Below are 27294 nucleotides of genomic sequence, written 5' to 3' on the forward strand. Positions count from 1 at the left end.
AATTTAGTAAATAAATGTTTATTCTTCCTCTGTTTTAATTTTTCTTAGCAAGACACAGTATCCAATCACTGTTGGGCTATTTTTAAAACACACTTCACATGTATACTTTTTATTTATTTATTTTTAATAATGCAAACTAAACACCCAAGGCACTCACTCATGTCCCTTTCCTCTGCTCCCCCACTCCACTCCTCTGCTGCGCTCATGCGACACACGGCCTAATTGACTGCAATTGACTTCAAAGACTGCTTGTTAAGTACAATGCAAGCCGCTCCACCTCTAACCACACCTGCTGCTAGTGTATGAACGAAAGTTCAGAGGCTGCTGTTCCTGAGCAAGCAACCTTGCTTTGACTGCCTATTTAAACTTAACGAGCAATATCGATTCTGGCGCCGGCGTATCGATACGTGTATTGTAATGAGGCCCGCAACGATGTATTGCCGTATCGATTTTTTTAACACACGCCTATGTGATGTTTTATTAACTCAAATCCCAAGCACTTAATTCTTTGTCAACAAGAATTTCATAAATTTTACGTCCATATCGCAATGGTGTTGCATGATTGAGGGTAATCCAAAGTACGGTTGATGTATGTTACCACCCTGTAAAAGGCAAGTTAAAGGGTGCAAAAGCAGTATCAATTGAGCACAAATTGAAGCACACATGGATACACACATGATCGAATCTGCTAGGGTATCCAATTGCCCATGTCACGTATGGCCGGCTACATCATCCACAAGGGGTGATCTTGCGGGTTACTTGTATGAACACACTTTATACGTGACAATCTCTGTTTCCGCAATGTGATCTTCCACTGCCCAGAGTCTAATGGGAATGAAGGGAGCCGCTTCAATTGGCCTGGAGTCAGCTGCCTTCCGTCCCACAATGATGTGCAAAAAAAAAAAAAAAAGTCACTTTGCACTAGACTTGCTCTGGGTATGAAAACGGGGTCCATAATGTATGTATATTGTCATGAATACATTTTCAGAAAGAACATGCCTAGTCCAAAAGTTTACAACAGTTTTATCACAGCCAGCATCTTTGAAAATGTACTTTTACTGATTTTATTTTCAGTCTTTTGTGATTACTTTTCACACTTTCACAAAAATGCTACTTAATATATTACATTTAAGTTGATCAAGATATCATGATGACAACAGTTTGACTCTGGAACATTTTTTTTCCAAATTCAATTATGTCTTCTGGTAAAATTTGTTGAGTCTTGATGAGTGAGATAAGTGGTTGCTTTTAGGCAAAAATATGATTGTCAGTGAATTACCAACCCCTTCCAGTATTGTTGCACTTAATTCCTCTCTACACTAATGCACATGTGATATATACATATCAAATTGACAGTTTAATACAACAAGGCATTAAAGTGCAACATGACTTAAGAGCACTCTACCTTGTAGCCCTGAGCATTGTGGTTGCGGCTGAAGGGATAGAAAGCTCCCACTTGCATCCAGCGACGGCATAATTCTTCACTTGAGTCATCAAAAAACCCACAGATGTCAGCTCCAATCTGAAACGCATGGAAGCATTAAATGTCAAATTTTGTGTGGATTTATTAATCTTACTTTCTTCCCGTGATAAAACGGCATGTGTACTGTTACACTTGTTCACCACAGTGGATTTGAACGCTATTGGCACTGACTATTCAGGTACCACAACCTTGAATAACATAATTGCAAAAAATATCAAATAGTTTAATACTTGCAAGGATTCAGGCAGACCAGGTGATTTTAACCTCACTACAGGATAAAAAAAATTGTTACATTTACAAATATGTCAATTAAATATTACACATGATAAAATTGCAAGTTTGAAATTAAATTAATGATCCTAAAAAATCCTCCTCGGTTTCTTCATTGCAAATAGATTGCTGGCATTAACTTTATTCCTTCAACTTCATTCATAACTGTACAGGATTGTGTCTTTTGGTGTCAGCTCAGTTGTTGGCAGACATTAGATGTGGACTGTGATCTTTATTTACATTGATTGCACAATGCAAGTCTTAGACTTTAAAAGGCCTCTCCTTAGAGACTGCTTGGCTTCTATTGTTGACTATTGGCCACATTTTACAACAAACTCAGTTGGTGGGAATCAATCAAAACCCCATTTCTCTGTCTTTTTTTCTCTCTGGAAAAAAAAAAAAGTGTATGGTGTTTGGTGTATTAGCACAGCAACAGTGCATGTGTTAGATGTCTCAGATGTTTTAATTCTGCAGGAAATTTTGTGGGGATCTCATTTCAGGTCGACTTGCCTTCTCTTCGTCTCAACATTGGGATCAATTAGCAGAAAAAGTGCTCCGAATGCCAGAATTGCATGTTAATTAAAAGGAAACTTGCCATGAAAGTTTTTATTGCCTCTGAGATATGTTAGCATTCTTTCCATTATGATCCAATCAAAACCCTAAGCTAATTTGTACTTGGAAGCCTGCAAAATTCTACAATTACAGCTACATGGACACAATATCAGCATTGCCAATTTCTCAGTCAGGAAAGTAGCTGTTGGTTGTCCATCATCTAGTAATTTTCATATTTTTTCATTTGCAGCGTTGATGTATTTACTGTCCATGTGGTGAGGTCAGGTGTACTTTGTGAGGGCTTGGGTCCCATTGGTTCCCATGTAACCCGAACACTGACTATTGTTCAGACAAAGACCGTTGATAACAGTGATTGGTTACTTAAGCTTTGAATGTGTCAGGCAAGAAATTGTGGCAGATCTGAGATTGGCCATATTGTGGCAGATATTGTTTTAAATAACTAGCGAATGTTAACGAAGATAAGTGCATATTGCAAGAGCGGCTTTGTGGCTCCTTCGATGTAAAACTAGGTGTCTTCCAGTCATTGTAACCGAGGCCAACTCACACTTAATACATCATAAGAGTAGTTTGATCTTTAGTGAAAGTTCAGAACTCACATATGGAATTCCAAATAGACCAAACTCTAGCATTCCGGGGATGGCCCATTTGATGTCGTTCCAGTTGGCAGCATTGTCCCCCAGCCAATGACCCGAATATTTACCCACACCTGGAAAGGAGGAGCGGGTCAACATCAGAGTGCGGTTCCCATCAAACACACGTTGCAGAGCTCTGAGGAAAAGAGAGACAAAGCAAAGTGGTCAAAGACAATGAACATGAAAAACGATCCTTAGGACAGGAGGTTAGTTTCATCTTCAGCCAGAGATGGTCATTAATATTGTTATCTACATAATGTTTTTCCTTGATGAAGGAAATTAAAGCACAATTGATTTTCTCGAAGATTCAGGACCCTAATTATGTTTAAAATTGTTTCACTCAGTAGCCGTATTATTTGTTTATTTCTCCAAGCAGAACTTCAAAAATTTAATAGATATATTAAAGGGAAATGTAAGTCTTCTTTTTTTTTTTTTAAGAAGAATTGGTTCTATATGGGGGCGGCACGGTAGTCGAGTGGTTAGCACGTCCGCTTCCCAGTTCTGAGGTCTCCGGTTCGAGTCCAGGCTCGGACCTTCCTGGGTGGAGTTTGCATGTTCTCCCCGTGCCCGCGTGGGTCTTCTCCGGGTACTCCGGTCTCCTCCCACATTCCAAAGACATGCATGGCAGGTTAATTGGGCGCTCCGAATTGTCCCTAGGTGTGCTTGTGTGTGGATGGTTGTTCGTCTCTGTGTGCCCTGCGATTGGTTGGCAACCAGTCCAGGGTGTCCCCCGCCTACTGCCCAGAGCCAGCTGAGATAGGCGCCAGCAGCCCCCGCGACCCTTGTGAGGAATAAGCGGTCAAGAAAATGGATGGATGGATGGATGGTTCTATATGCCCCCAGTAGTAGTCAAACAGTATTCAGTATTGTGTTGGTGGAATAAAAATTAAGCAGATTATTCCACCTGTTTTCATTCAACTCAGGGGGCTGCCATTTTGATATTCTACCACCTGCTGTTGTCGACGTAAATTGACGTCAAAGTGTCCTCCGGCACTCATTGCGAACGCCGCAACCCACCTGTTTACTACGTCTCGTCGCAAGGTTAGAAATTTTGGGCATTAAGTTAGAAAGAGAAGACATAGATGGTTTGGACATGTTCAGAGGTGATATGCATGGTGAGTATATCAGTAGACTGAAAGAGTAGAGAAAGACCTAAGAGAAGGTTGAAAGTTGTAGTGAAGGAAGACATGACGGTAGCCAGTGTACTGTTAGTGAGGAGGATGTGGAAGATCGAATAAGATGGAAAAGGATAACATGCTGTGGTGACTCCTAACAGCACAAGCCAAAAGGAAAAGAAGAAGTCAGGGGCCCATTCCTCTCATTAATTTTGGCCTGTAATCAGTACTCTACCAAAATGACGTACATTCAGAACTATTTTTGTATTTTGCTGCTAATTCTACATTGCTTAAGGGATGTCAGCCAGTTGGCTTCCAAAGCACAAGTTAGCAAAATACTAACATTGATTCTGCACTCACTTTTCAGTAGCCAACACCATTGAGTAGCCGTAGAGACTGTGAACATCATAGTGGTTCCCCCAGGCCTGCTTGGCATCCATACACAGAGTCTTACTATACATCACCTCATCCAGAATCTCTGTGGGAGGGAAAGATGATGGCAGAGATGGATAGGCAATATAATATATATCTGTATGGTTTCAGTCCATTATCAGATTTTTGTCAGAGTACATAGGATGTGTCATGACATAAAACCTGAATTTCCTGTTATTTTTATGTTCCTGGTCTTGTTGAACACTTGTTGAGATCCTCTGAGTCATACATTGCAGCGGTTCAGTTCACTTATGTCACTTGGGTCAGTATTGTACAAAAATAGCCAAAATAGGAATAATGAAGTGCACCGCTAGATGTTTTTTTTTTTTTTTTTTTTGTAGCTCAAGCTGTTTATACACCCACATTTACCCCTGCAAATGTAAAGTATGAAACCAATCATATTAACTCATTCACTGCCAGTCATTATAGAAAATCTTTACATTTCCAATACTCACGTGATATTACATTCAATAATTATATATAAACCGAATCTACCAAATAACAGAATAGACTCCCTACTTTTTGTCCAGTCCCGTTCTTTTATAATTGACAGCAGAAAAATGTAGGTTTGCCAAAATACAGCCATTTCTCCCATGGACTCTGAAACTGTGTTTATTTCCTATAAAATGGGGCAATGATGTCATCTACCGGTGGTTGGGCATCAGTAAAGTTGTTTCCAAGTTTGATATTTACAGTGGAGCATGCTCAGATTCGCCCCCATTTAGCACCGCTCTAAAAAATACAATTGACAAGTATACTTGTCAAAGGCAGTGAATGAGTTTTAATGGGTACACATATCCAAAGGAAATAAAAACAAATCTGTGCATTGGGGAATAATGTACTGTGTGTTTATCTGATTAGGTAATGGCTGTTATCCTACAAAGCATATCGTATTAAATTGTTTACGTGATAACTTGAATAATGTGATAACTACAGAAATCGGACAATGCTGACTTCTGTAGTTATAAAATTGTAATCTTCTTTCGATTATAGATTGGAATGTTGTCATTGGTCACTATGTACCTGTTATTTGTATCCATATAAAGGAACCCTTCCTGTGTGAAGTTTGCATGCTCTCCCCGTGCTTCATCGTTTTCCTCCCACATTCGGAAAAACATGCATGGTAGGTGAAGTGACTAAATTGTCCCTCAGTGTGATTGTGAGTGTGTATGGTTGCTCGTATTTATTTCAACAAATTTAGTAACAGGTGCTAAGATGTATTGGGTTCAGTATAATTAAGTAACGTCAAATAGAAAAAGTTAATACAATTACTAATTTGTTTAATATTGGTGATCATTTCATGTTTTTAAGATTTACTAAATAAGCAATGGGTATGACCTAATTACAATAGCTTCATTTCAGTAAGAAAGTTTATAATTATGTTTCTTAATTATTACTTAATATCTAATATAACTAATAACAATAATAATAATAATAATAATATGTATATATTATGTATAACACTTGCCCAAAGCCAGCTGAGATAGGCTCCAGCACCTCCGCGACCCTTGTGAGGAATAAGCGGTCAAGAAGATGGATGGATGGATGGATGGATGGATGGATGGATGGATGGATGGATGGATATATATAATATAACTACATTTCCTACATATAATCTTTAGTTGCATTTAAATGTTACCTAATTCTCTTGAGCGTGACATACTTGATATTGAGCAGTAGAATTTGTTTCATTGGAGTGAGTGCAAATACTTGCGAGAATTTTTTTTTTAAATCTTACAAGTTGTTTTTTACAGTGCAAAATGGGTGACATGGGGGAAGGTGAGTTACAGTAGTGGTGACCACATCTGTCTCACAATTTGGATCCAGGCTAGGACATCCTTTGATAGAGTCTGCATGCTCTCCTTGTGCTTTTGTGGATTGTCAGGTTACTCCGGCTTCCTCCGCATTCCAAAAACATGTGTCATAGGTCAATTCAAGACTTTAAATTGTCCTTGGATGAGAATGTGAATGGTTGTTTGTCTGTATGTGCCCTGAGATTGCTGGCGAGCAGTTCAGGATGTCACGGCCTCTTACCCAAAGCTGGGACAGAATCACCTGCGACCCTAATGAGAATAAGCGGTACCGAAAATGAATGGGTGGCTAGGAAAATGTCTCTTACTTGGAGTGTAGGGAGGGTAGTTTAAGTTGTTATCATCACAGCCCTTTGTAGATCCTTTCTTGAAGTTAGCCACTTCATTCATGTCCTGTAACAAGATGAGTCATACTTATGAATCAATATACCTTTAACCATTGAAATTATAAATACAATGATGTATATATCTTCCAAAGGTCTTGGAATCAGACTCACTATCCAGAGGGCATCGTGTTTGATCTCTCGGGAGAATCTCTCATACTCATCAACCCACCAGTCGATGCAGTTTTGGCTGGTGTAGTCCGGAAATACAGTCTCTCCTGGCCATACCTGATAAGAACAGAGAATATTTTTTTAGTTTAAATCAACAAAAATATTCTACCACAAACAAAATGAGAAAAAACAGCATCAGAAGTGTCAAAATGGTTACAAAACAAACAATGAAAAAACAGCAGGGTATAGCCAGGTAAAAGAATCTGAGGAAATCAGCACTGAGAGGAGAAATCAATAAAGTATTAGAGCTCTCTAGATGTGACAATATGATCTGAATCATCCTGTATATCATGTAGCGAGGAAAATGATTGATCCACTGTGTGCCATTATGTTGTGAGAAAATCTCAAGGTTGGTCCACATTAGCCTGACTTCTTTCACCAATAAAGTAGTTAGAAGCCTTGGCATGAATCATTTTTGCATATGCACAGTACTCACAAACGCAAACACACACTTTACTTTATACTTTCAGGCAGGTGTTTCTGGCAGGTGGTCAGAACTCCGAGGTTGTTTGGTGCAACAGCAGCTACTTTTTAAAGTCTACTTCCTCCCTTTTACTAGATTTTTTCTCTATCAAATTTGTTAGCTTTTGTAGTTACATACTGCCCATCTGTCTACTTTTATACTTGTCTATAGTTCAATGTGCAGATTTCAAAGTACAGTATAATGCCATAATACTACAAGAATACAGTGGAGTTTTTTTTTGTTTGTTTTTTTAAAGTAGGATGAAGTTGCACTTTTAATGAGTATATGTCAAATTTCCTACAGAGTACAGTACCAACTGAGGATGTTGGTATACCTGCTGTATATAGATGGGCCATATATTTACATATTTTCAGTTCGATCAGTGGCGTCCAAACTTTGGCCTTTGGGGCCATTTGCGGCACATCACCCCTTATTCCGCAGCCCGAAGCATATACTAAAGGATACAGTACATTTGTACAGTTGATGGAGACTACTAACCTTGCCTGCAAGATTAACTCTTGCGTTTTATAATGCAATGTTTTCAAAGTAAGTGTAGTGTAGTAGGGCGGCACGGTGACCAAGTGATTAGCATGTCCGCCTCCCAGTTCTGAGGACTCGGGTTCGAGTCCAGGCTCCGGCCTTCCTGGGTGGATTTTGCATGTTCTCCCCGTGCCCGCGTGGGTCTTCTCCGGGTACTCCGCTCTCCTCCCACATTCCAAACACATGCATGGCAGGTTAATTGGGCACTCCGAATTGTCCCAAGGTGTGCTTGTGAGTGTGGATGGTTATTTGTCTCTGTGTGCGATGCGATTGGCTGGCGACCAGTTTTAGGGTGTACCCCGCCTACTGCCCAGGACCTGCTGGGATGGGCTCCAGCACCCTCTGCAACTCTTGTGAGGAATGAGCGGTCAAGAAAATGGATGGATGGATGTAGTGTAGTATAGTAACAATTAATGTACAATTTCTTGATTGACTTATTTTGGCATATTTAATAAATTCAAGTAAAAAAAATGAATTGTCCCTTACATCCTTTGATTTTTCTGTACGTGGCCCTCGGAGGAAAACATTCCTGGGTTAGCTTATCAAACAAATCCACCCAAAAGATGAAGCCCCTGTAGATATTTATCAGGAACAGAAACAATTGTTTCCACAATCACATGAAAGATTTCATACTAACGATAGTGTTGACTGTAGCATTTCATTGTTTGTAACATTTATACTAAAGTGGAACTTGACAACATCCTCAGTAGGTATTAACATGCTGTATCACAATTTTTGTTTTTGTAAAATTACAACATATCTCTCATAAATCTTGGATAGTACACTATTCTCATATTTTGACTTTATTTTCCTTACTGTGACTTATTTCTGTAAATATATTGATCTTTACTTTAATTTTCTAGAACCACCACTTTTCCTCTCTTTGTGGGGGCTTAGATGCACAATCTTTTTTTCTTTTGATGAAATCAAAGCTCTGACTTGGGGCCTCAGTATTCGCCCCCTAGCTCTGCCCTTGGTAAGCATAGCAATCCAAATACTTGGATTGGCACAGCCAAGGGTGGACAGGTCATTGGGGTGCTTTCATACAGAAACAAACAGTAAGCTAAAAGTAATGTGTGCCTTAACTCCAATTTCCAATTTACCGTATTTTCACGACTATAAGGCGCACCTAAAAGCCTTCAATTTTTTGAAAAGATGACCATGCACCTTATAATCCAGTGCGCCTTATATATGGATCAATATTGAGCCGCAACAGGTCTCGCTGTCAAGACGCTATCGGTGACCCTGCACGATCAGTGAAGCGCATGCGCAGAAGATCCCGCCATCTTGGATCGCTAGCTAATACTAACACTTTACCTCAGAGAAAATAATAAAAAAGCTGTTTATTCATTTTGGGAGTGAATGGAGTTGTCAGGAAGCTGGTTTGTAATCTATTAATAAAGTTTGACTGACCTATCTGACTGTTTTGTTGACATTCCTTTAGCGCAGCACCATCTCATGGATGCATAATGTAACCCCAGCCTCTACTGTAGCGCCTTATATATGAAAAGTTTTAAAATATGTCATTCATTGAAGGTGCGCCTTATAGTGCGGTGTGCCTTATATATGGAAAAAGTTTGAAAATATGTCATACATTGAAGGTGCGCCTTATAATGAGGTGCGCCTTATAGTGCGGAAAATACGGTGACTCTAATAATCAAACCTATAAACGTGCACGAACATAATAAATTAGCATCAGCGTGTCATTCGTTCGCAGAAGCACAATTTTGCATAATGTTGTCTTGCTTCCTCTCTACATCTCTCTCCCTCCCTCTCCATGCTTAATCTGCGATGCAGTGATGCAGAACATTTTAAGATTAAATACTAATGTGGAATCAATGCATATGTTTGACCTGTTATAAGCAGCATGAAAAGGCGATTATCAGTGGGACTAGGCCTAATCGTGTGCATAATCAAAACAAGGCGCTAAAAGCATAAGAGCAACAGAAGTTTATCCCTCACACATCCATCCTTCACAGTGGGTATGAGCCTTTTAAAAACAAGCTGTGCAGGGGAACGGGGACAAAATAGCACACCAGGGGCTTGAACTTCCATTAGGGTGTGTGTTATGGTTTGATGGAAATGAGGACAAACTAGTCACCCAGACATCAGTGTACACACAAATACACTTGCTTAATAGATGACCTACTATTTAATGTGGCGGTTCAAAACAAACTGCAAACATGGTCGATCCATCCATCTTCTATACTGCTTGGAATATCAGGGCTTGAATATGGAGCTTTAGCAGGGCAACAGATGAAAGCACTTGGCCATTGTATTGCCTTGTGACCCATTCTGAATAAAACTCCAACAAAGTCACTTTTTCTCCACTACAATCAACAGAGATTCCTTATTATTTGTTATGCTGATCGCAATGTTAAACGGAAGATTAAGCATAATTACAATTTTGTAATTATGTACTGTGTGATATTAATCTCATTTTTGTCTAATCTTGTTTAACTTGTGTTTGCATACAGAACGTAGATTAACGTTGATTTCATTTGGACAAATAACTTAAACAGTATTAAATGAAGATCAAAACATAATTACTGGCCCATAACAAGCATTGATGAATGTCCATGCATGTTTTTCCATCTCACCTCTCCCAATAAAGGAGTTTCGCCATCTTTTTCAGTGACCCAAGCTTTCTTCTCGGTCCCACGGTCAAAAGACTCATATGGCAGACCCCCGACTCGTTTGCTTGTGGCAATAGCAGGATCCTTGAGTGCACAGACAAACAGGGAAACATACTCATGATGAGGGGAAGCAAGGTGATAATGGGAATATTTGCTTATAAAACTATTATGTAACCGTCAAAATACTCAAAAGTTATTATAATTGATATTTAACAGCTAAAATAAGGATTTGATATTTTCATCTTTGTCTCTAACAAAATTGCTACTTTTGCTCAAGGTAATTTGACATTTGTTGCTCATTAATTGACTCAACAAAAAGCAACAACATATTCATTGTTATAAAAATAAAATGCTACGCTATTGTGAAACAGCTGTTTACTTCATTTCAAATGACAAGCTCTTTGTATTAGAAGAAGGAGGCAATATGTTTCATTGTTGTTTCCTACCAGGATGAGGATGTATTTCTGTCCCTTCTCATGAAGGTAGTCAGCAAACTGAGGCAGCTCACTGAACTTGACTTTATCATAAGTGAAGTCTTTCTTATCCTCCATGTAGTCAATGTCAGTATACTGGATTTCCTGCATGAGGTTGTTCAGACAAAATGACATACATTTAATCGTTCTGAGCTAAACAGCAAAATATTATGTAAAAGTAAATCATTTGGTTTGAAAAAATAAGCTTGTGTTAATGTAACAATTAAATGTCCATATATGCTGGTGTTTAATTAAAAGCATGTACTTTTTTCTCCTTTCTAAAAAAAAAAAAAAAAAAAAAGATAATAGGGTGTCAAGTGATTACAATTTTTAGTCAAAAAATTGCATGACTTCAATAGCTCAACTAACAATTAATCACAACTTTTATATCTGATCTAAATGTACAATGAATTGTAAAATATTTTTTTCTATGTTTTTTCTAATAGTTTTTTTCATACTCTTGTTAATATGAAAGTGGAAAAAAGGCTAAACTAATACAAATATGGCTGCATCTTTTAGTCATTGATACAGTAATACAGTATAACAATTTATAAAATTGAATTAAAATAAAATAAAATAAAATAAAATAAAATAAAGCACTGTACTGTAGTTTTTAAAGTACAATGTAGTAGTAAAAACGAATGTGCTATTGATTTGTTTTGAGGTCATTCTTCTTCTTGTAAGACATTGGCGACAGTTCAGGACTGGTCATTAACCGTGCGTTGTTTTTTGTTTTTGTTTTTTGTTTTTTACTTTAAATAAACTCAAAATTAACGCATTCATTTTGACACCCCTAATAAACAGCCATGTTTTGTTATTTTTCGAAAACAAATGTGAGAGCAGGAAAACAACTTGAATACATGCTTTTAATTGAACAGGCGATACTGAGTGTCAACAATGCATGATTGTTAGTTCATGTTAAATGCTTATGCTATTTACTCGGATCAGACTTTGTATACTGTTCATCCCGGACTTTTTTTTTTTTTTTTTTCAAATGCAGTGCCACCTTTAATCCAAGAGTCCATCTCTAAAGTGTCATAAATTGCTCCCCATGACAGAAGAGGAAGCATCCGGATACACAGTAAATGAAAGATTAAACATAATCAGTGATGTGTTTCATTGTAGTTAGTAATCAGATGGATTGCTTGTGATACTGTGAGATAGAACAACACTGATATTGTGATACCATTTTATGAGGATATGAAGTATAAAGGTTAGGATTAGGAGTTTACCTTAGCAATGAATTTAAAAAAAAAGGTGTCAAACATCAGTTTGAAACCATGTCGACGTTTAGATCATATTTCCTAGGAAAATGTCTCACAGAACTGGAACTTTGCCAAGCACCAAAGAAGGGGAGAGAGGATGGAGTGGGTTTCTCATTTTTATCAGGATGAATCAGATAAATAAAGGAACTTGTTTGATTGATCTTTGATCAGCATTAACATTCACTTACACTTGAAAAATAGTGCTCTTGGGTTTGAACCTGAATAGAGCCAAGCTGACGTTTAGTTATTTGGCAGAAAGCTGAATAACCCCGTCTAAGCTAAAGGCCATCGCTATCGCTCAGACTGTCTATCCAACTGCTGCTTCCACCTCCATATCACGCCTCTCTAGATAGTGTTACATGTCAGGCCTATTGAACTATATCTGCTGTGTAAACTGTTAAAGAGTAACAGGTCGCAAAGGTGAGGTATTGATATCGTTCACTGAAAGCTTTTCACCAGTACACCAGTAGAAACCAATTATAGCACCAATTCTTACACGTGATGTTTGTACTTGCATAATTTGACAAATTAACAGGCACCAAATTTTATGGATCTGCTACTATTTTTGTCATCTTTTTTGTAAAGAAAGACAGTGGAGAAAACAAAGAAAAGCCAAGCTCGTGAGTGAGCTTCACACAAAAGCACGGCAGCCTTATACCCAATGTGTTAAGTATAATGATGTTTTTTTTTTTTTGTTTTTTTTGTAATGTTTCACAAAATATAAAGTAAACAACCAAGTCCAGCACACATAAATTCTAAATTTAGCTTATTTTTAAGGAGCTGCTTGCAGCAATGAAAAAAATCAAATCAAATTAAATACTGTACATTTTTATGAGTCGCTATATCAAATATAAGCATTGATCATTGATAATCATTTGCCAGTAGAGGTGCACCGATCACAATTTTCCGGCCGATCACCGATCTTTTAAAAAGTCTGACCTGCCGATCTCAATTTTTGCCGATACCGATTTTTTTTTCATAATAAGCAGCCACCTTCAGTGTTCCAATTTGTTTTATTGAAAAACATTGAATAAATAACATTGTGAAATTATGCAAACAGTTTGATTTAACTGCACATTAAGTATTTCTCTCAAATAAAAATAAAAGCCTATTAAACATCTCAGCAGAAGATGATCATTTTTCAGACATCTAAGGAGAGAGATGAGATCGGTGAAAAAGATCGGTGCATTTTTAATGGATCGGCCGATCACCGATCCCACAAAATTTAAGGATGTCGGGGCCGATAAATCAGCCGGCCGATCGATCGGTGCACCTCTATTTGCCACTGCCCCAAAGTTTGTCGGCCTCATATAGACAACGAGCACACAGTAAAGTCAAGTGTGACTTTGCTTAAAACAGAAGCGTTTCTGTATGTGCCAAAAATTTATTTAACAGCAACTCACACCTGTTCGAGGTATTTGCCATTTGGGATCCTTGGAGCTGTTATGATTTGTTGATGATTTTACATCAACTGAGCTGGATTCTATCCTAGCTGACTTTCGGTGAGAGGCGGGCTATACACTGGACTGGTTGCTAGCCAACTGCAGGGCAAATTTACTGTGCATAAACACCCATTCACATTCACACCCATGATGGACAATTTTCGGTCATCACTTTGGAATGTGAGAAAAAAAAAATCACAGTAGCCTAAGAAAATCTCTGCAATCACAGAGTGAACATGTAAATCCCCCACAGGAAGGCAAGAGCTGAGATTCGAACCCCCAAACCTATACATTATAAATAGCATAGTGTGGATCTGAAAATAATAAAATTGGAGCAGACAAAGTCTTACATATGGGAGGTCCACTGCACGATTCCTCTCCACTGTTTTCTTGACCTCACTCAAGCTACCGTAGTCCCACCTAGAAAGCTGGAATCCCAGTGACCAGTAAGGTGGAATGACAGGCCTGCCAATAAGCTGAAAGCACAGTTGGGAGGGTAAAGTCAGCATCAAATATACGTGTTTGGACTAATATAATTGGTTGCCCATGTAGTTAATCCAGGTAATCATCACATTTAGATTCCCTCCCACATTACAAGCAAGTGTACAAGTGAAACATCCATCCATCCGTCCATCCGTCCATCCATCCATCCATCCATCCATCCATCCATTTTCTTGACTACTTATTCCTCACAAGGGTCGCTTGGGGTGCTGGAGCCTATCTCAGTTGGCTTTGGGCAGTAGGCGGGGTACACCCTGGACAGGTTGCCAGCCAATCGCGGGGCAGTGAAACATTTATTAAAGCATTAATATTGTGTGCCAAAAATATTGACGACATTTGAACAAAATGCAAACTACTATATATTGCATTGAATTGCTTTTTAAATCTTGTAGCTAGTGCTATCACTATCGAGTATTTTTAGAATTGTTTATCATTTGATTAATCGACTAATTGTGTTTATTTTAATTTTGCATTAAAGTGCATTACCAAAGTATTTTTTTCTCCTGATTACGGTTTATTAACTGGTGATTGGTGTTTATTTCGTAATTCATATAGTAGTTAGACAAAAAGCGGGATTAATGTTGTGCTATGTTACCGGTTGGGTCATTGTTTTCAGGAGTAAAAATAGATGTTTGCAAATGTCTTATTTTGATTAAACACAGAAGATAATCAGTCTTCTTTCATGAATGACTACATAAATCAGTGAACAATTACTGTTATGTTGAAATCAGAAGATTTGAACAATTTGAAATTGAAAAATGATCACTTGATTATTAAAATACTTGTTGATTAATTTGATAATTGATTACTTGTTAATTAATCGATTAATTTCGACAGCTCTACTCGTATCACACTGAAGAGCAAGTGTTTGCGACGCTTAGGTGAATGTTGATTTTACGTCAGTGTCGCAATGTTCTCTGAATGTTCTGTATTTATTCTCTAAACAGTTTATATAATAGTTCTCTAAAAGTTGTAATGTGTTTTTTTTTTTCTTGTCGCAAGGAAATTTGGAACATTGTCCAAATTCACTGAAACAAGAAAAAAAATTACAACTCTCGCCAAACGTTTAACAAAGGCTTAGTGAACCTTGAACGGACCTTGACAGGCGCACACATTCATAGCTTGGCCAACACACAAACAAACTTTCATTTCCTAGACACGTTTCACCTCAAGAAACTCCTGCACCACTTGTTCCGGCGTATCTCCAAAAAGAATATAGAAGTCAAGGATTCCTCCAATTGTTCTGTATGTTATCGCAGGTGCAGGTTGCAGTGTCACTTCTGAAAACAGACACCATACAGTAATGGCAGGCTTTAGTGTCATCTTAAATATAACCATAGTCATTTTCGGGGGGGATTCGTGCAACTTTAGACTCGGAATTAGCAACTATGTTTTGTTTTTGTTTTCTTCACCCATTGCATTGCTGTTCATGAGGAAGACACCAAATGACTTTCCACTATTGTCTTCCAGACACAGGAAGAAGGGATAGTGCCCATACAGGTTGTGTGTTCCCTAGAGAAAGAGGTCAATATGTTAGGTAAACATAGGAGAACAATATGAATTACATGTACTGTATACTGAATTCTTCAATGTTCCAAATTGAAAAAAAAAAGTTCACACAATTGGTTAGCTTTTAGTGAAAAATTACAGTCATGAATATGAAGTTATTAGCTTATTTTAAACCCCTCTCCAAAGCTGGAAAAAACAAAATGTGTTGCAAATGGGAAGCAGAAGGTTTCCTGCTGTAAATTCTGTCGGAAAAAAAACTTGGCTCACAGCTGGAAAGTTGAATCAAACATCAGTGTCCCTTGTCCAAGACTCATCTAACACCACCTCCTCCTGTTATCTATCTACTTGTTATCTATCAATGTCAACATCTATTTCCTTTGTATGCAAGTGGATGAAAAGCCGCAATAGAAATATCATTGAGCATGTGGTTTATTGTTTGACGGTATTTTTTCAGGCCGACATTTGAGGGTAACATTATCAATATTTTCCTTTGTACCACAGTTTACAATATTTGATAATACAAAGCGCAAACTCATTTAAAATCAAATCATGTGATCAATTTGTAAAAAACAAAAACAAAAACAAAAAAACATTAATATCATCACATAGTTAATTGATAATGGTACATTGCTTGTGTCCATTTTGCAGAATGATCTGCTCAATGTTGGGCAGTAGCAGTGTTACATATTTAAATGTTTAGCTACATTTCTACAACTACTCTAACTTTCAAACTGCCTTCAAATCGTTTTTCAGTAATTTACCTACATTGGTGATCACAACTCTATTATTTGTGCTTACTACATTTTCCAAGTAGCTTGCCCAACATATTATTTACCATATGTATGTGTCTATGTAATTACTTTAAGTCAAATGATGTTTAGACAAAAAGTGTTTTAGCAAAATCGCAATTATTAAGAGACTTCTCACCCCATTCGGAAAAGCATCTCTGGTGAAGATGGGCCAGGTCTTCCAGTTTATGTCATGGCGAAACTGTCTGTGTACATGCTCTCCCAGGCCATAAATATTCTTGGATGGAAGTTTAGCAGAAAGCTGCAGGAACTGGTCTGCAAACACCAACGGTCCCATCGTCGTGTCAAACCTGTATGTAATTTGAGAGAAATAAATTGAAAATTTGAGGCAAATGTAAGAATGTAAGGCATTCTACAGATTCTAAAAAGATACATTAGACACAAAATGTCATCCGAAGCTGTGATAAACAGACATAATATAGACCTATTTTATCCATTCCCTGAGTCATTGCAACAATTTTGAAGCACAAGTGCAATTTACGGCAGGGGAATCCCAGCTACATTCCAGATGGTGGTCAGGCCAAGGTTGTGTGTACAGGTTTATGATCTACTGCAGTTTTTATGACATGAAGGGTAAATATAACATGATAAGTTTATTTGGTTTGCTCAACTTTAACCTTTAGCTTTGCTCTTGACATTGTGAAAAAATAAAAAGTGCAAGAACTACACTAGGGGTAAACAAGTCCAGCGCCAGAGTATTGCACATGCACTTAGAAACCATAACATCTCGAGTAGTCTAAAAGGCAGATTGTGATTATTCTATAATGCGGCCTCGCACCAGAGTTGCGGCAGCCATGATAATTGAGCTTTAATTGTTATTGGTTAGATTTTTTTTGTTAGGTTACTGGGGTGTGCACCCAATGAGTGTGCCCGTGAGTGTGCGGCAAATGACTGACAGTGTGGAAGTCACGCCTTCTACCTCTCTTTGGTTCTTTTTCCTCTGACTTTGTGGTTTTATATCAAATTAGAGGCACAAAGCAGGGCAAAAAAAAGGCTGATTATTTCACAGATCATATCATGGACTACTGTCAATTGGTAATGAATGTTTTAATGCATATGACTAAAATTGTAGGGTTTTTTTGCTTGTTTTTTTTTAATTGGTAACTTTCCTTTTAAATGCTGCAGTCCAATGTTAAATCTCTATTTTATGATAACTGTGATCCAACTTCTCTTGCTTGTATTTTGTTAAACTGTGTAGCCTACCAAAGACGTTATGAGTGTTAAGAGTGCGCTTTGATTCGCTGCCAGAATTCCCGTTCAAACAAGTGGTTCTACTTTTGAGTTGCTTGGTCAGCTTTCATGGACTACATCACTGTGAAACAGTTTTTATTGATCTGAACAAAACAAAAATGTCACACAAATGGCAAACACCGTTTTCTTCAGACAGGGACGATATGCCTCCACTGCATAGGCCTCCATTTAGTATGATGTTTTGTTTGTAACTCACCCTGTGTGGCTGGTTATCCACAAGAAAACAATGGTTATATTAGAGAAAACAGTCGATAAGCATTGAGAACTCACAGGACTTTTTTGTTCTCCTTCCTGCGCACAACCAGCCCAAAAGGTTTGTGTTTGATCTCCAGTGTGTTGCTAATGGGACTGGTCGGATGATGGTTGAGGCTGTTAACGTGTTCATGGGGCACCTCAAACCTCTTCATGTGGGCGTCAGATATCTAAGCCCACCACAACAAATAGGAAAATAAATCTGAGGTTATGCAGAATAATATTTTCTATGTCGGTATTGAAAAGTGTGTCTGTGTACCTTAAAACGAAGTCGATTGCTTGATTGCATTTCAGCATGAAATGACAGTTCCTGTATATCTTCTCCAAACAAGGAAGGGGAGGTCATTCTCTTCAGATGTGCCTTCATTACTGCCATAAAAACGCAATAAAAACAAGGTCCAGGTCATAATACAGATCATGACTACATGACTGACAGGTTATTGAAGCAAGAAAGCAAAGACAACAGTTTATATTTAGAAAAAAAACAAATATTAATAAACACCTTTTAAAGAATTGATTAATTATCATGCTGTGGTCAATCACTGCCATATCATGTTCAATGGTCTACAAAAGACATAATGGAAAAGAATATTCAAAGTGGGTTGATTATTTTACACAGGAGTTTATTTCTCTGTTTTTTTATTCATTAAGAATTTTATTTATGTATTTATTTCTGATTTTTGTCAGCATGTCATCAACAAGTTTATTCTGCCTTGATCCCCGGCCAATACTTTTTATGTTGAATTTCTGCTGACAATGACTGCATTACTTGTATGATCAAATTCCGTCTTGGTCAGTGGTGTTCAAAGCGAGGTGCACCAGATGACTTCAAGTGAGGCAGAGCCACTTGTGAAAAGTAAAGGAAAACCTTTAAAACCTTTGTTCAAAAGTGGTACTTTTTTTTTTTTTTTTTTTGTCCCAAACCACCTTGATGATGTCTGATGGGAGAGCCCCGCCTAAAGAGTCTCCAGACTCTGATTCATCACCGGAAGGCATGTCAGCAGAATTGAGGAGAAAGTATTCTCCAGAATATGTCCAGAATCAGAAGCATTCCATCTATACAATACCCAGTGTTGATGGAGTATGGCTAGAATGTTTTTTTTTGTTTGTTTTTGTTTTTTTGTTTTTTTTTAAAAAGGCATCTTGCGGTTATTCTTCTTGGCCTCACCAAACTGGTCCCACTACTTATTTTTTTCTCTCTTAGGAACCACCGAAGCCACATTCTCTTTTGCATGCAGGGACACATCAGATTCCCCACAGGCCCAAAAGGCTTCCATTTTCAGCTTATTGACATCCCTCCTTGTTGGTGTCCACCAATGGGTTTGGGTTTGCTTTGACAGATACTTTACGGACACAGCCCTGATCTCTGATCAGCCATCTTAGCTTTTGAGACATGAAACATGGCCAACTCGCACGCATTGTGCATTGCATGTGTTCAAAGTTCTGTTGAATGTCAGCTTTGAAGTCTCCCAACAGAACTATATGGGCGGGGATAGGTGGAGATAAGCTGGTGTCACAACAGCATTAACAGATATCACATTGAGTTGACCGGAGATGTCCCATTCATTTTTGTTCTTTCCCACACTGAATATTTTTGTATTCAGTGAATCCTGTTAGCATGAGAGATGCTATTGTTTGTTTTACAATATTTCAATGAATCCACCTTTGTCAAACTATTTTACCAGCAAAAAAATATGATTTTATTTTGCCTTCAGGTATTAACAATATCACATTATTTTAACAACTCTAACAATATAGCTGAAATGGTATTTGTTCAGGCCGAGAAACCAGTAAGTAAGCTCACTTAAAGCAAAATGAATCCATGCAGGAAATAGAAAAATCTACATTTTGCAAAATCAGGCAGGCTCTCTGAGAGGCTGCACGTCATGTTTCACTGACAGACATGCCTCAGGCAAAGTGAGTGATAGAGGGGGGAAAAAACCAAGAGGAGGGTAAGACAGACAGATTGCAGTTATATGCCCTCAGTTGGCCTCTAAACTAAGCTGTATAGTAAAGGAAATAAGGTCAATGAGCAAAAGATGATAACAATCAATGAAATGTATTCCAACCAAAGTGTCAAGTATCGTTAGTGTTGTTCTGATACCGATACTGGTATCGGCAGAGGTGCCGATACTGCATTAAAACAGTGGTATCGGTATCAGTGAGTACTCACAAGTAACTTGCCGATACCATTAATTCCAATGCTAATATAGAATTTTGGATGCAGCATCTTGTGTCTTGCTCGTGCACGACATTCACTGATATGTGACATGTTCACTGCATGCCCATCTAAGATAACCTATTGGCCCTTGAATGCCCCGAACCAATGACAGGACAGCTTTTTCATGTTGAGGAAAAAAAACCCTGTTAGGTATCAGTATGGTATCAGTATAGGCCGATACTGAAAAGCTGGGTATCGGAATCGGTATCGGGAGCCAAAAAACGGTATCGGAACAACACTAAATATCGACACCCTCTTAAAATAATTGGCCAAGTCATTTTATAAATATATATATATATATATATATATATATATGTATATATTTATAAAATGACTTGGCCAATTATTTTAAGAGGGTGTCGATATGCAAGGGTTTTGTTTTTAGAATTTAATACAAGAAAATAAACAACATGGTCATATATCAGATGTGTTAAGATTGCAATTGGAGACAAAATTAAATGTTTACTGTCTTTTCAACCTGCTTTCCACGATTCCTACATCAGGTCCTAACATTACAAATTTACCATGAGGTTCTGGCTGCTCCACCGATTCAACGGCGTAGCCGTGGTTGGTGGAAAAGAAGCACCAAGGTACATTTCGCTCATCTAGAGGGCTCCAACAACATCCACGCTGCTGGCATCCTTTCTGTGGAAGAAACAAACTTAGATAAACTTTTTTTTTTTTTTTTTTTAATTAGGAACTATACAGACAGTAACCTTTTTGGCCTTGGTATTATTGCAGTGACATTTATTGAGATCCAAATGAAGAGCTGGTGCATATTGAGCTAAATTTAACGCACAGATGGCCTTTAACAAGACGACAAGGCCCAAACAGCAAATTACTATGATAATATTTTTAATAGGCCTATTTTATACTGAACTTTTATACAACCAAACAATAAATGTATATAGTGTCTGTATCTGATTATCCCCTTATACCACCATAGTTATGCCAAAATCTTACTATCATGAGCAATAATGTTTGTGTTTAAAAAAAATCATTATACCCAGGTAATAATCTTAATCAGCTACCACACCAGTTGTAATATCAAATGGAACGCAGAAGACAGTAAAGTATATTGAGGAGTCCAAAGTGTCTGAATACATAAACTCTCACATGATATTGTCAAACATACCTTGGAGGCTCCAGCATCAGGGAAACAATCCACCCTTTCCTCTCGAGGAATAGTTGGACACTGTGGAACAAACACCTCTGTTGTCTCTGCCAAAAGATATGAAATATCCTCATAATAAACACATAGATAGCAGTTGCAAATCCTAAAAATGACAAGTGCATTTTGTGCTTTCCAATCTTACCATAAAAACAGAATTAGCTAAGTTTACATACAGTACTAGTCAAGTTGGTCAGAGGTTTTTTTGTGTGTACTTTTATTAAGAAACCAATTATTCTATAAATAGTCATATCTTAATCAGTCATTCATACATTTGGTAATCTAATGTGTTCATATGATTTCAATATTTTATGAACTGGAAGACTCAGAGCCCACAATACAAATAGCACTTGTTTAATCAAAGAAGATCCAATAGTGGTTGTCAACAGTAGTGTAGAGTTGCCCTGCATCACACTAACATGTTTCTAATATTTTGGTTACTTTATTAGCGGCATGAAAAAGGGTCAATACTTAATATGAATTAGTTCACTTTTACAACACTGCAAATTACAATCTCAATATTTGCAAATTTCAGCCTGTCTAAAAACACATGGCAATGTGACAATCACATTATACATGTTATTTTAAAGGCATATTTAACAGCTCTTGTATTGGATCTTCTTAGTACATTATTGTTGTTCAGGTGTATTGAACATTGTGGCCCATGAAAGAAAACTCTTCGTAGTTTGATTCCATGCACATGTAGATTCACTTACCATCCTTAATGGTCCCAGATTGGCCGGTAGCAAAAAGAACTATAAAAGCAACGGCTACTGCCAACATCAATGCGAACATGACCATTAAGGTCACCTCCAAACCCGAGAACCGCCTTTTCGCCATCTAAAACACAAAACCAAAGGCATGGGTGATTACAAAGGTCAACAACTTTAGAACCAATTAACTACATCATGATTCTAAAGGCGAGGTTTCAAAGGTCAGATATAATTTCATGCCTAATGAGGCCCAATGGCAGGACACACACCAAGAAAAAAAACTTCTACATCACTAAGCTGACATGCACATATGTGGACATTTTGCCTCAGAATAACCAACAACCTTTAACAAAGGCCTTTGTGAAATAACTAAAAAGGTTATAGATAAGGAAAGTATTGAAGAACTTACAAGACAAGTGGTTATTGAACAGAAATACTCTGAGACAAAGCACATAATCAAATTCAACATTTGGCTTTGATCCCAACATTCACCTGTAGTATGAGATTTTCATATTATTGATAGCTTATAAAAGGCTCTTTGACATGAACTATGACAGAGATTCTGTTCCCTTTCGCCCAAACATTAAAATGCTGATCTCTGATCTCAACAATATTCTTTTAAATCAATAGACAATTTTCTTCTCTCACACACTCCATTCCAACCGCTATAGTGCCACCTGTAAAGTTCAGATGGGAACTTTCACCGGTTCTTTTATCATTAATGTTCACTATACTAATATTAATAATAACAATAATATTAATAATAATAATAATAATAATATTAATAATGATGATAATAATAATAATAATCGCTGTGGAGCCTTATCTGCTGAAGGCAGAAGAAGGTCTAATCTATTTAAAATACACTACTCACAAAAAGTTAGGGATATTAGGATTTCAGGGGAAATTTCAGGACGAGCCTAAAATGCATTCAAACCTTTACAGGTGAACTTAATGTGACCTTCTCTAAGCTTTTCAATGCACATGTCCAACTGTTAAATGTTTCAGTGCTTTTTGCAGAATTTGTTGTTCTCTAACGAGGAGCTTAACAGTAAAATTCGCAATGACAGTGATCCAGCTCATCAAGGTGGCATCATCAGGAAACGAGTGCACCTCAAATGGAATGGCCTGCACTTTCTCCAGACCTGAATACTATTGAAAATCTGTGGAATCATCTGAGTCGCTTGTAGAGGCTCAAAACTCTGCACCCCAGAACCTCAATGACCTGAGGGCTGCCTTCAAGAAAAGTGGGATCCCATGCCTCAGCAGACAATGGGTCGACTTGTGAATAGCATTTATTCCATCCAGTTTCTGTCCCAGTAATGATCAAACATCCCTAAACTTTTGTCCACATATTTTTACAGCGGTGCAGTGGGGAAGCAACACATCTACTGTATATCCTTTCCGCCACACGAAATGCTCACATTGCAAACAGTACAAGTTTCACTGTCTCCGCTTTCCACATTAAAGATAATAACATATCATCTACTTCCAAATACCTCTGCACCATTTCCTTGTTTATTTTTGTTTTTCCTCGATGGCATTAATAGTGTCACTGTAGCAAAGTGACGCCATGTCGCACACACCATCCATCCATCCATCCATCCGGCCATCCATCCATTTTCTTAACCGCTTGGTCCTCACAAGGGTCGCGGGGGTGCTGGAGCCAATCCCAGCTGACTTCGGGCAGTAGGCGGAGTACACTTTGAACTGGTTGCCAGCCAATCACAAGTGTCACTCTAGGCCACCGCCCAACTCCAGATTTAATGTTATATATAAAATAAAAAATAAAAAATAAATAAATAAATCAATAATCTCATATATTTAAGCGAGTCCTGATCTGGAGAAAACGTCCGATTCCGATCCAGTCAGCAACCATGTGATCGGGCCCGATTTCCGATCACGTTATCGGATCGGGACATCCCTAATTTTTGCAAAATCCACAGGCAGGTTTGAGCAAGTCATTAAAAAGACATTCATCATGTCACTCAAGCCATTAAGCTTCCCTCCAATGTACTACTGAAGACAGAAACAAGGTGAATGTCAAGCTGCTTGTGCGGGTATGTGTCTATTTGGGTGAATTAGACATTTATTGCCATGCTGTTTAATGTGCTGTGAAGATCAAGCGAGGGCAGAGAAAGAGACGAATGTGCCCATGGCCCTGTGTGATTCTGAGTCATATGCACATGACACAACAATGAAAAGTGCCTGAAAACATTCAATATAAGTAAGATACAAGACAATATTCCTCCTTAAAAGTGCATATAATATCAACCACTGGATCACAACGGTTGTCACATGGGGACCCAAATGTTCCTGTTGTCGCAACCTGAGACAGACTGGGAACACAATTCGGTCCAAGAAAACATTTTTTAATGGTGGGCGGACATGGGATGAATCCTATTGGTCGATGGCGGGGTGATGGTAGGGGGACAGGGAGGCACATTGTTATTTATGTGCCAAGACAAGTTTAGAGTGTGTTTGTGAATATGGTAGAGGTGTAGACTAGATTTTAGACTCGGTAAAACCAGGTCTAACGCAGTGCAGACATAGGCAGACAGATTCAGCACTCCCTGTACATGTGTGGTGGATGTCATCATGTTTCATTGATAAACAACAGTGTGGGACAACAACAATGTTTGAAAGATGACAACTGTGTTGGAGTTGTGTTCATATTCTGCTGCCAGTGTTTACAATTTCACAACACACTGTGTGAAAAGTGTTAAGGAAAAGTATGAAATGTGTTTAACGTTTATCACAAAAGAGTGGCTGAGTTTTGAGAGTTGGGTCGAAGCCTAAACAGTTTGTAAGGTTTGCCCGAAAAAGTGTTTGATTCAAGAAATTAATCTCGGAAACTGAGAATTTGGTTCAGAGAATGGGGTTTAGTGTTTTAGGAACTGAGAAAACTGTAACTCAGAATATAACAGCTTTGGGTTTTAACACACCCATGTTTCTTGATAACTAAACATTAACACGAGACTGGCAGGTGTGTTTTGCTAAAAATTAACATAAAAAAACACTGCAGAATGTCTATTCTCATGTTTCAGGTTAACGAGAGATGTCAAATGTACAGCTGTCAAATACAGAGAAATGTATTTTTAGGACGACAAGTCACACTTTTTTCATAGTTTGGCTGGTCCTGCGGCTTATATTCAGGAAGAAAAATAGCCAAAACCACACTGTCAAACCAAGAAAGGAAATCAGATCTGAATCCTACGGCCGAGCAAGCATTCTACTTTTGAAACAGGAGACGGGAGAACCCTCCCAAAATAAACAACTCCATGTGACTGCAGTGAAATCCAGTTTTGGAACTAACTGTCAGGTCTGCTGCCTCGGCACCCTGAGCCCCCGTCCCCCGTGCGTGTGCATGTACATGTTTGGCGTGTTGGAGACAACAGCAGCTGCACCTGATCAGATTGATTGCAGCTCCTTGCTCTTAGGCCCTGTACACACAGAAGCAAAGCCGGCTTCGTTCTGCAAACAAATCTTGTACAGACAGAACCATCTCTAGACATGCGAGTGTCCAAAAACGTTTAACGGATGTAATATATATGCCAAGTCTGGAGTGGTGCTGTAGCCCTGTCATAGGGAGTTAACGGAAGCTTAGAAGAAGAATCAACGAAGAAGAACCACTGATCTGAATAGCTGATAGGCCTAAACTTTAAGATTGGCGAAGATATGGCGAGGCCGCCATATTACTCCTCCCAAGACATTTGTCGGCATACGATCCTGACACTAGTTATCTGCTATTGTTGTTGACAGACTGGCGGTTCGTGCACAGTCACGGGAGAATTAGGTCATCACCTGAGAAGTAGCTATCCTGCATATGGTGTCCACATTGGAATGAACGGGGCGCCTCTTGAAATCTTTCCACTCTGGATCCTGGTTCCAAAAGTGATTGGTTTCAAGCTCCGAAACCCATCCACCGTGTAGACAAAGTACCCAAATGGTAAGATACTTGTGCGGATACATTGAAACGGGCTTTCATGTGAACGGGTGCCTCCCAGAGCCGTCATTTTGACTGTTTTCAAAATTTGATTTGTTGTTACTCTGTTTACATAGATCAACAATGTTCCAGGTCTTTTGACTGTAACTCTCTCTGTATATATATCATTACTGCACTACCATTTTATTGTATTAAAAATAGAAAAATATTTAGGAGCAATTACTACTTTACCTCCACACCTGTCAATTTGACTGCTCTATTCATTTCAATGTATTTCGTTTGTGTTGGGCTTCCGTAAATGGGGCCGCTTGACTTCCGTAGCAACTCCCATTCAACGCGGAGGGATTTGGCTTTGGATACAAGCTAGATTACCATTTTGAATTGAAAAAAAAAAAAAAAAAAAAAAACTATACTAGAGAGGAGACTACACAGCTACATTCTGAGAAGCTGACAGAGGGTCTGACGAATCACAATGAGTGGTCGCTGGATCGCTCAGCAGTTTCAGATAGCAAGTCCAAACAAGACCAACCCACTTCCTCCAAAAGGGAGCCATGTATCGCTTCACTGGAATTGGTGACGCAGCTCAAGGTAGAGTAAAAGCTTAAAGCCCCAGTGTGTAGCTCACGACCGCCATCTATCGGTCAAACAAGATAATGCAATGATTTTAAGCACACGAACTACGGCGTCCCAGAGAGACCCTACTTCAACAGCCTACCACCAATTTCACCGGAACAGAACGCAAACAACTTCTGGTATTCCCTCGAGTGATGACGTAAGTGAATTGCATTTGTTAGACATACTGTACAGATCCCTAATAATTGTGATTTAGTCATTTAATTTCAGAATTAATATTTTTGTCGGCATTGTTTGGAAATACTGTACGTCAGCTAATGATAATGGCTATCTATGTTCATATTTGTTAGTGTAACTAAACCATGCAACAGAGAACACACAGTTATGTTATACGTTTTATAGACATGTGGACCATCTCAAAGGGGGCGAGAGAGACGACGAGGAAGAGAACGCGGTGCCTCGTAACGTACAATTATGTCATCATGGAAAAATAATTCCATTCGAGCATGCATGTGAATGGCTCAAAACATACCTTTGCTTGGAATATGTGGTATTTAGATTACATAGTTTGCTGATATGTTTAGTATATCGTGCAAAAATAATGGTGTTAACTGAACGACACATCTGCAACTCAGACTCGTAACCCCCCCGTGTCTTGT

At 38.3% G+C, this 27294-nt stretch overlaps 1 protein-coding gene across 1 annotated transcript in view; it reads right to left on the minus strand.

The window, feature by feature from the left end:
* Positions 1 to 27294, minus strand: part of si (sucrase-isomaltase) — a 70534-nt gene that overhangs the window by 37816 nt on the left and 5424 nt on the right. The window contains exons 2-17 of the mRNA XM_077540841.1: positions 22120 to 22243; positions 21368 to 21453; positions 20757 to 20877; positions 18271 to 18380; positions 18030 to 18181; positions 16627 to 16798; positions 15603 to 15702; positions 15358 to 15470; positions 14040 to 14165; positions 10956 to 11087; positions 10474 to 10593; positions 6814 to 6927; positions 6625 to 6709; positions 4434 to 4551; positions 2923 to 3094; positions 1406 to 1522 (exon numbers count right to left, since the gene is read on the minus strand). Coding sequence (XP_077396967.1) covers positions 1406 to 1522; positions 2923 to 3094; positions 4434 to 4551; positions 6625 to 6709; positions 6814 to 6927; positions 10474 to 10593; positions 10956 to 11087; positions 14040 to 14165; positions 15358 to 15470; positions 15603 to 15702; positions 16627 to 16798; positions 18030 to 18181; positions 18271 to 18380; positions 20757 to 20877; positions 21368 to 21453; positions 22120 to 22243 — 1962 coding nt within the window. The remainder of the gene's footprint in view (positions 1 to 1405; positions 1523 to 2922; positions 3095 to 4433; positions 4552 to 6624; positions 6710 to 6813; positions 6928 to 10473; positions 10594 to 10955; positions 11088 to 14039; positions 14166 to 15357; positions 15471 to 15602; positions 15703 to 16626; positions 16799 to 18029; positions 18182 to 18270; positions 18381 to 20756; positions 20878 to 21367; positions 21454 to 22119; positions 22244 to 27294) is intronic.

This window comes from Festucalex cinctus, chromosome 13, assembly GCF_051991245.1.
Source record: "Festucalex cinctus isolate MCC-2025b chromosome 13, RoL_Fcin_1.0, whole genome shotgun sequence".
In the NCBI taxonomy this organism is placed as follows: domain Eukaryota; kingdom Metazoa; phylum Chordata; class Actinopteri; order Syngnathiformes; family Syngnathidae; genus Festucalex; species Festucalex cinctus.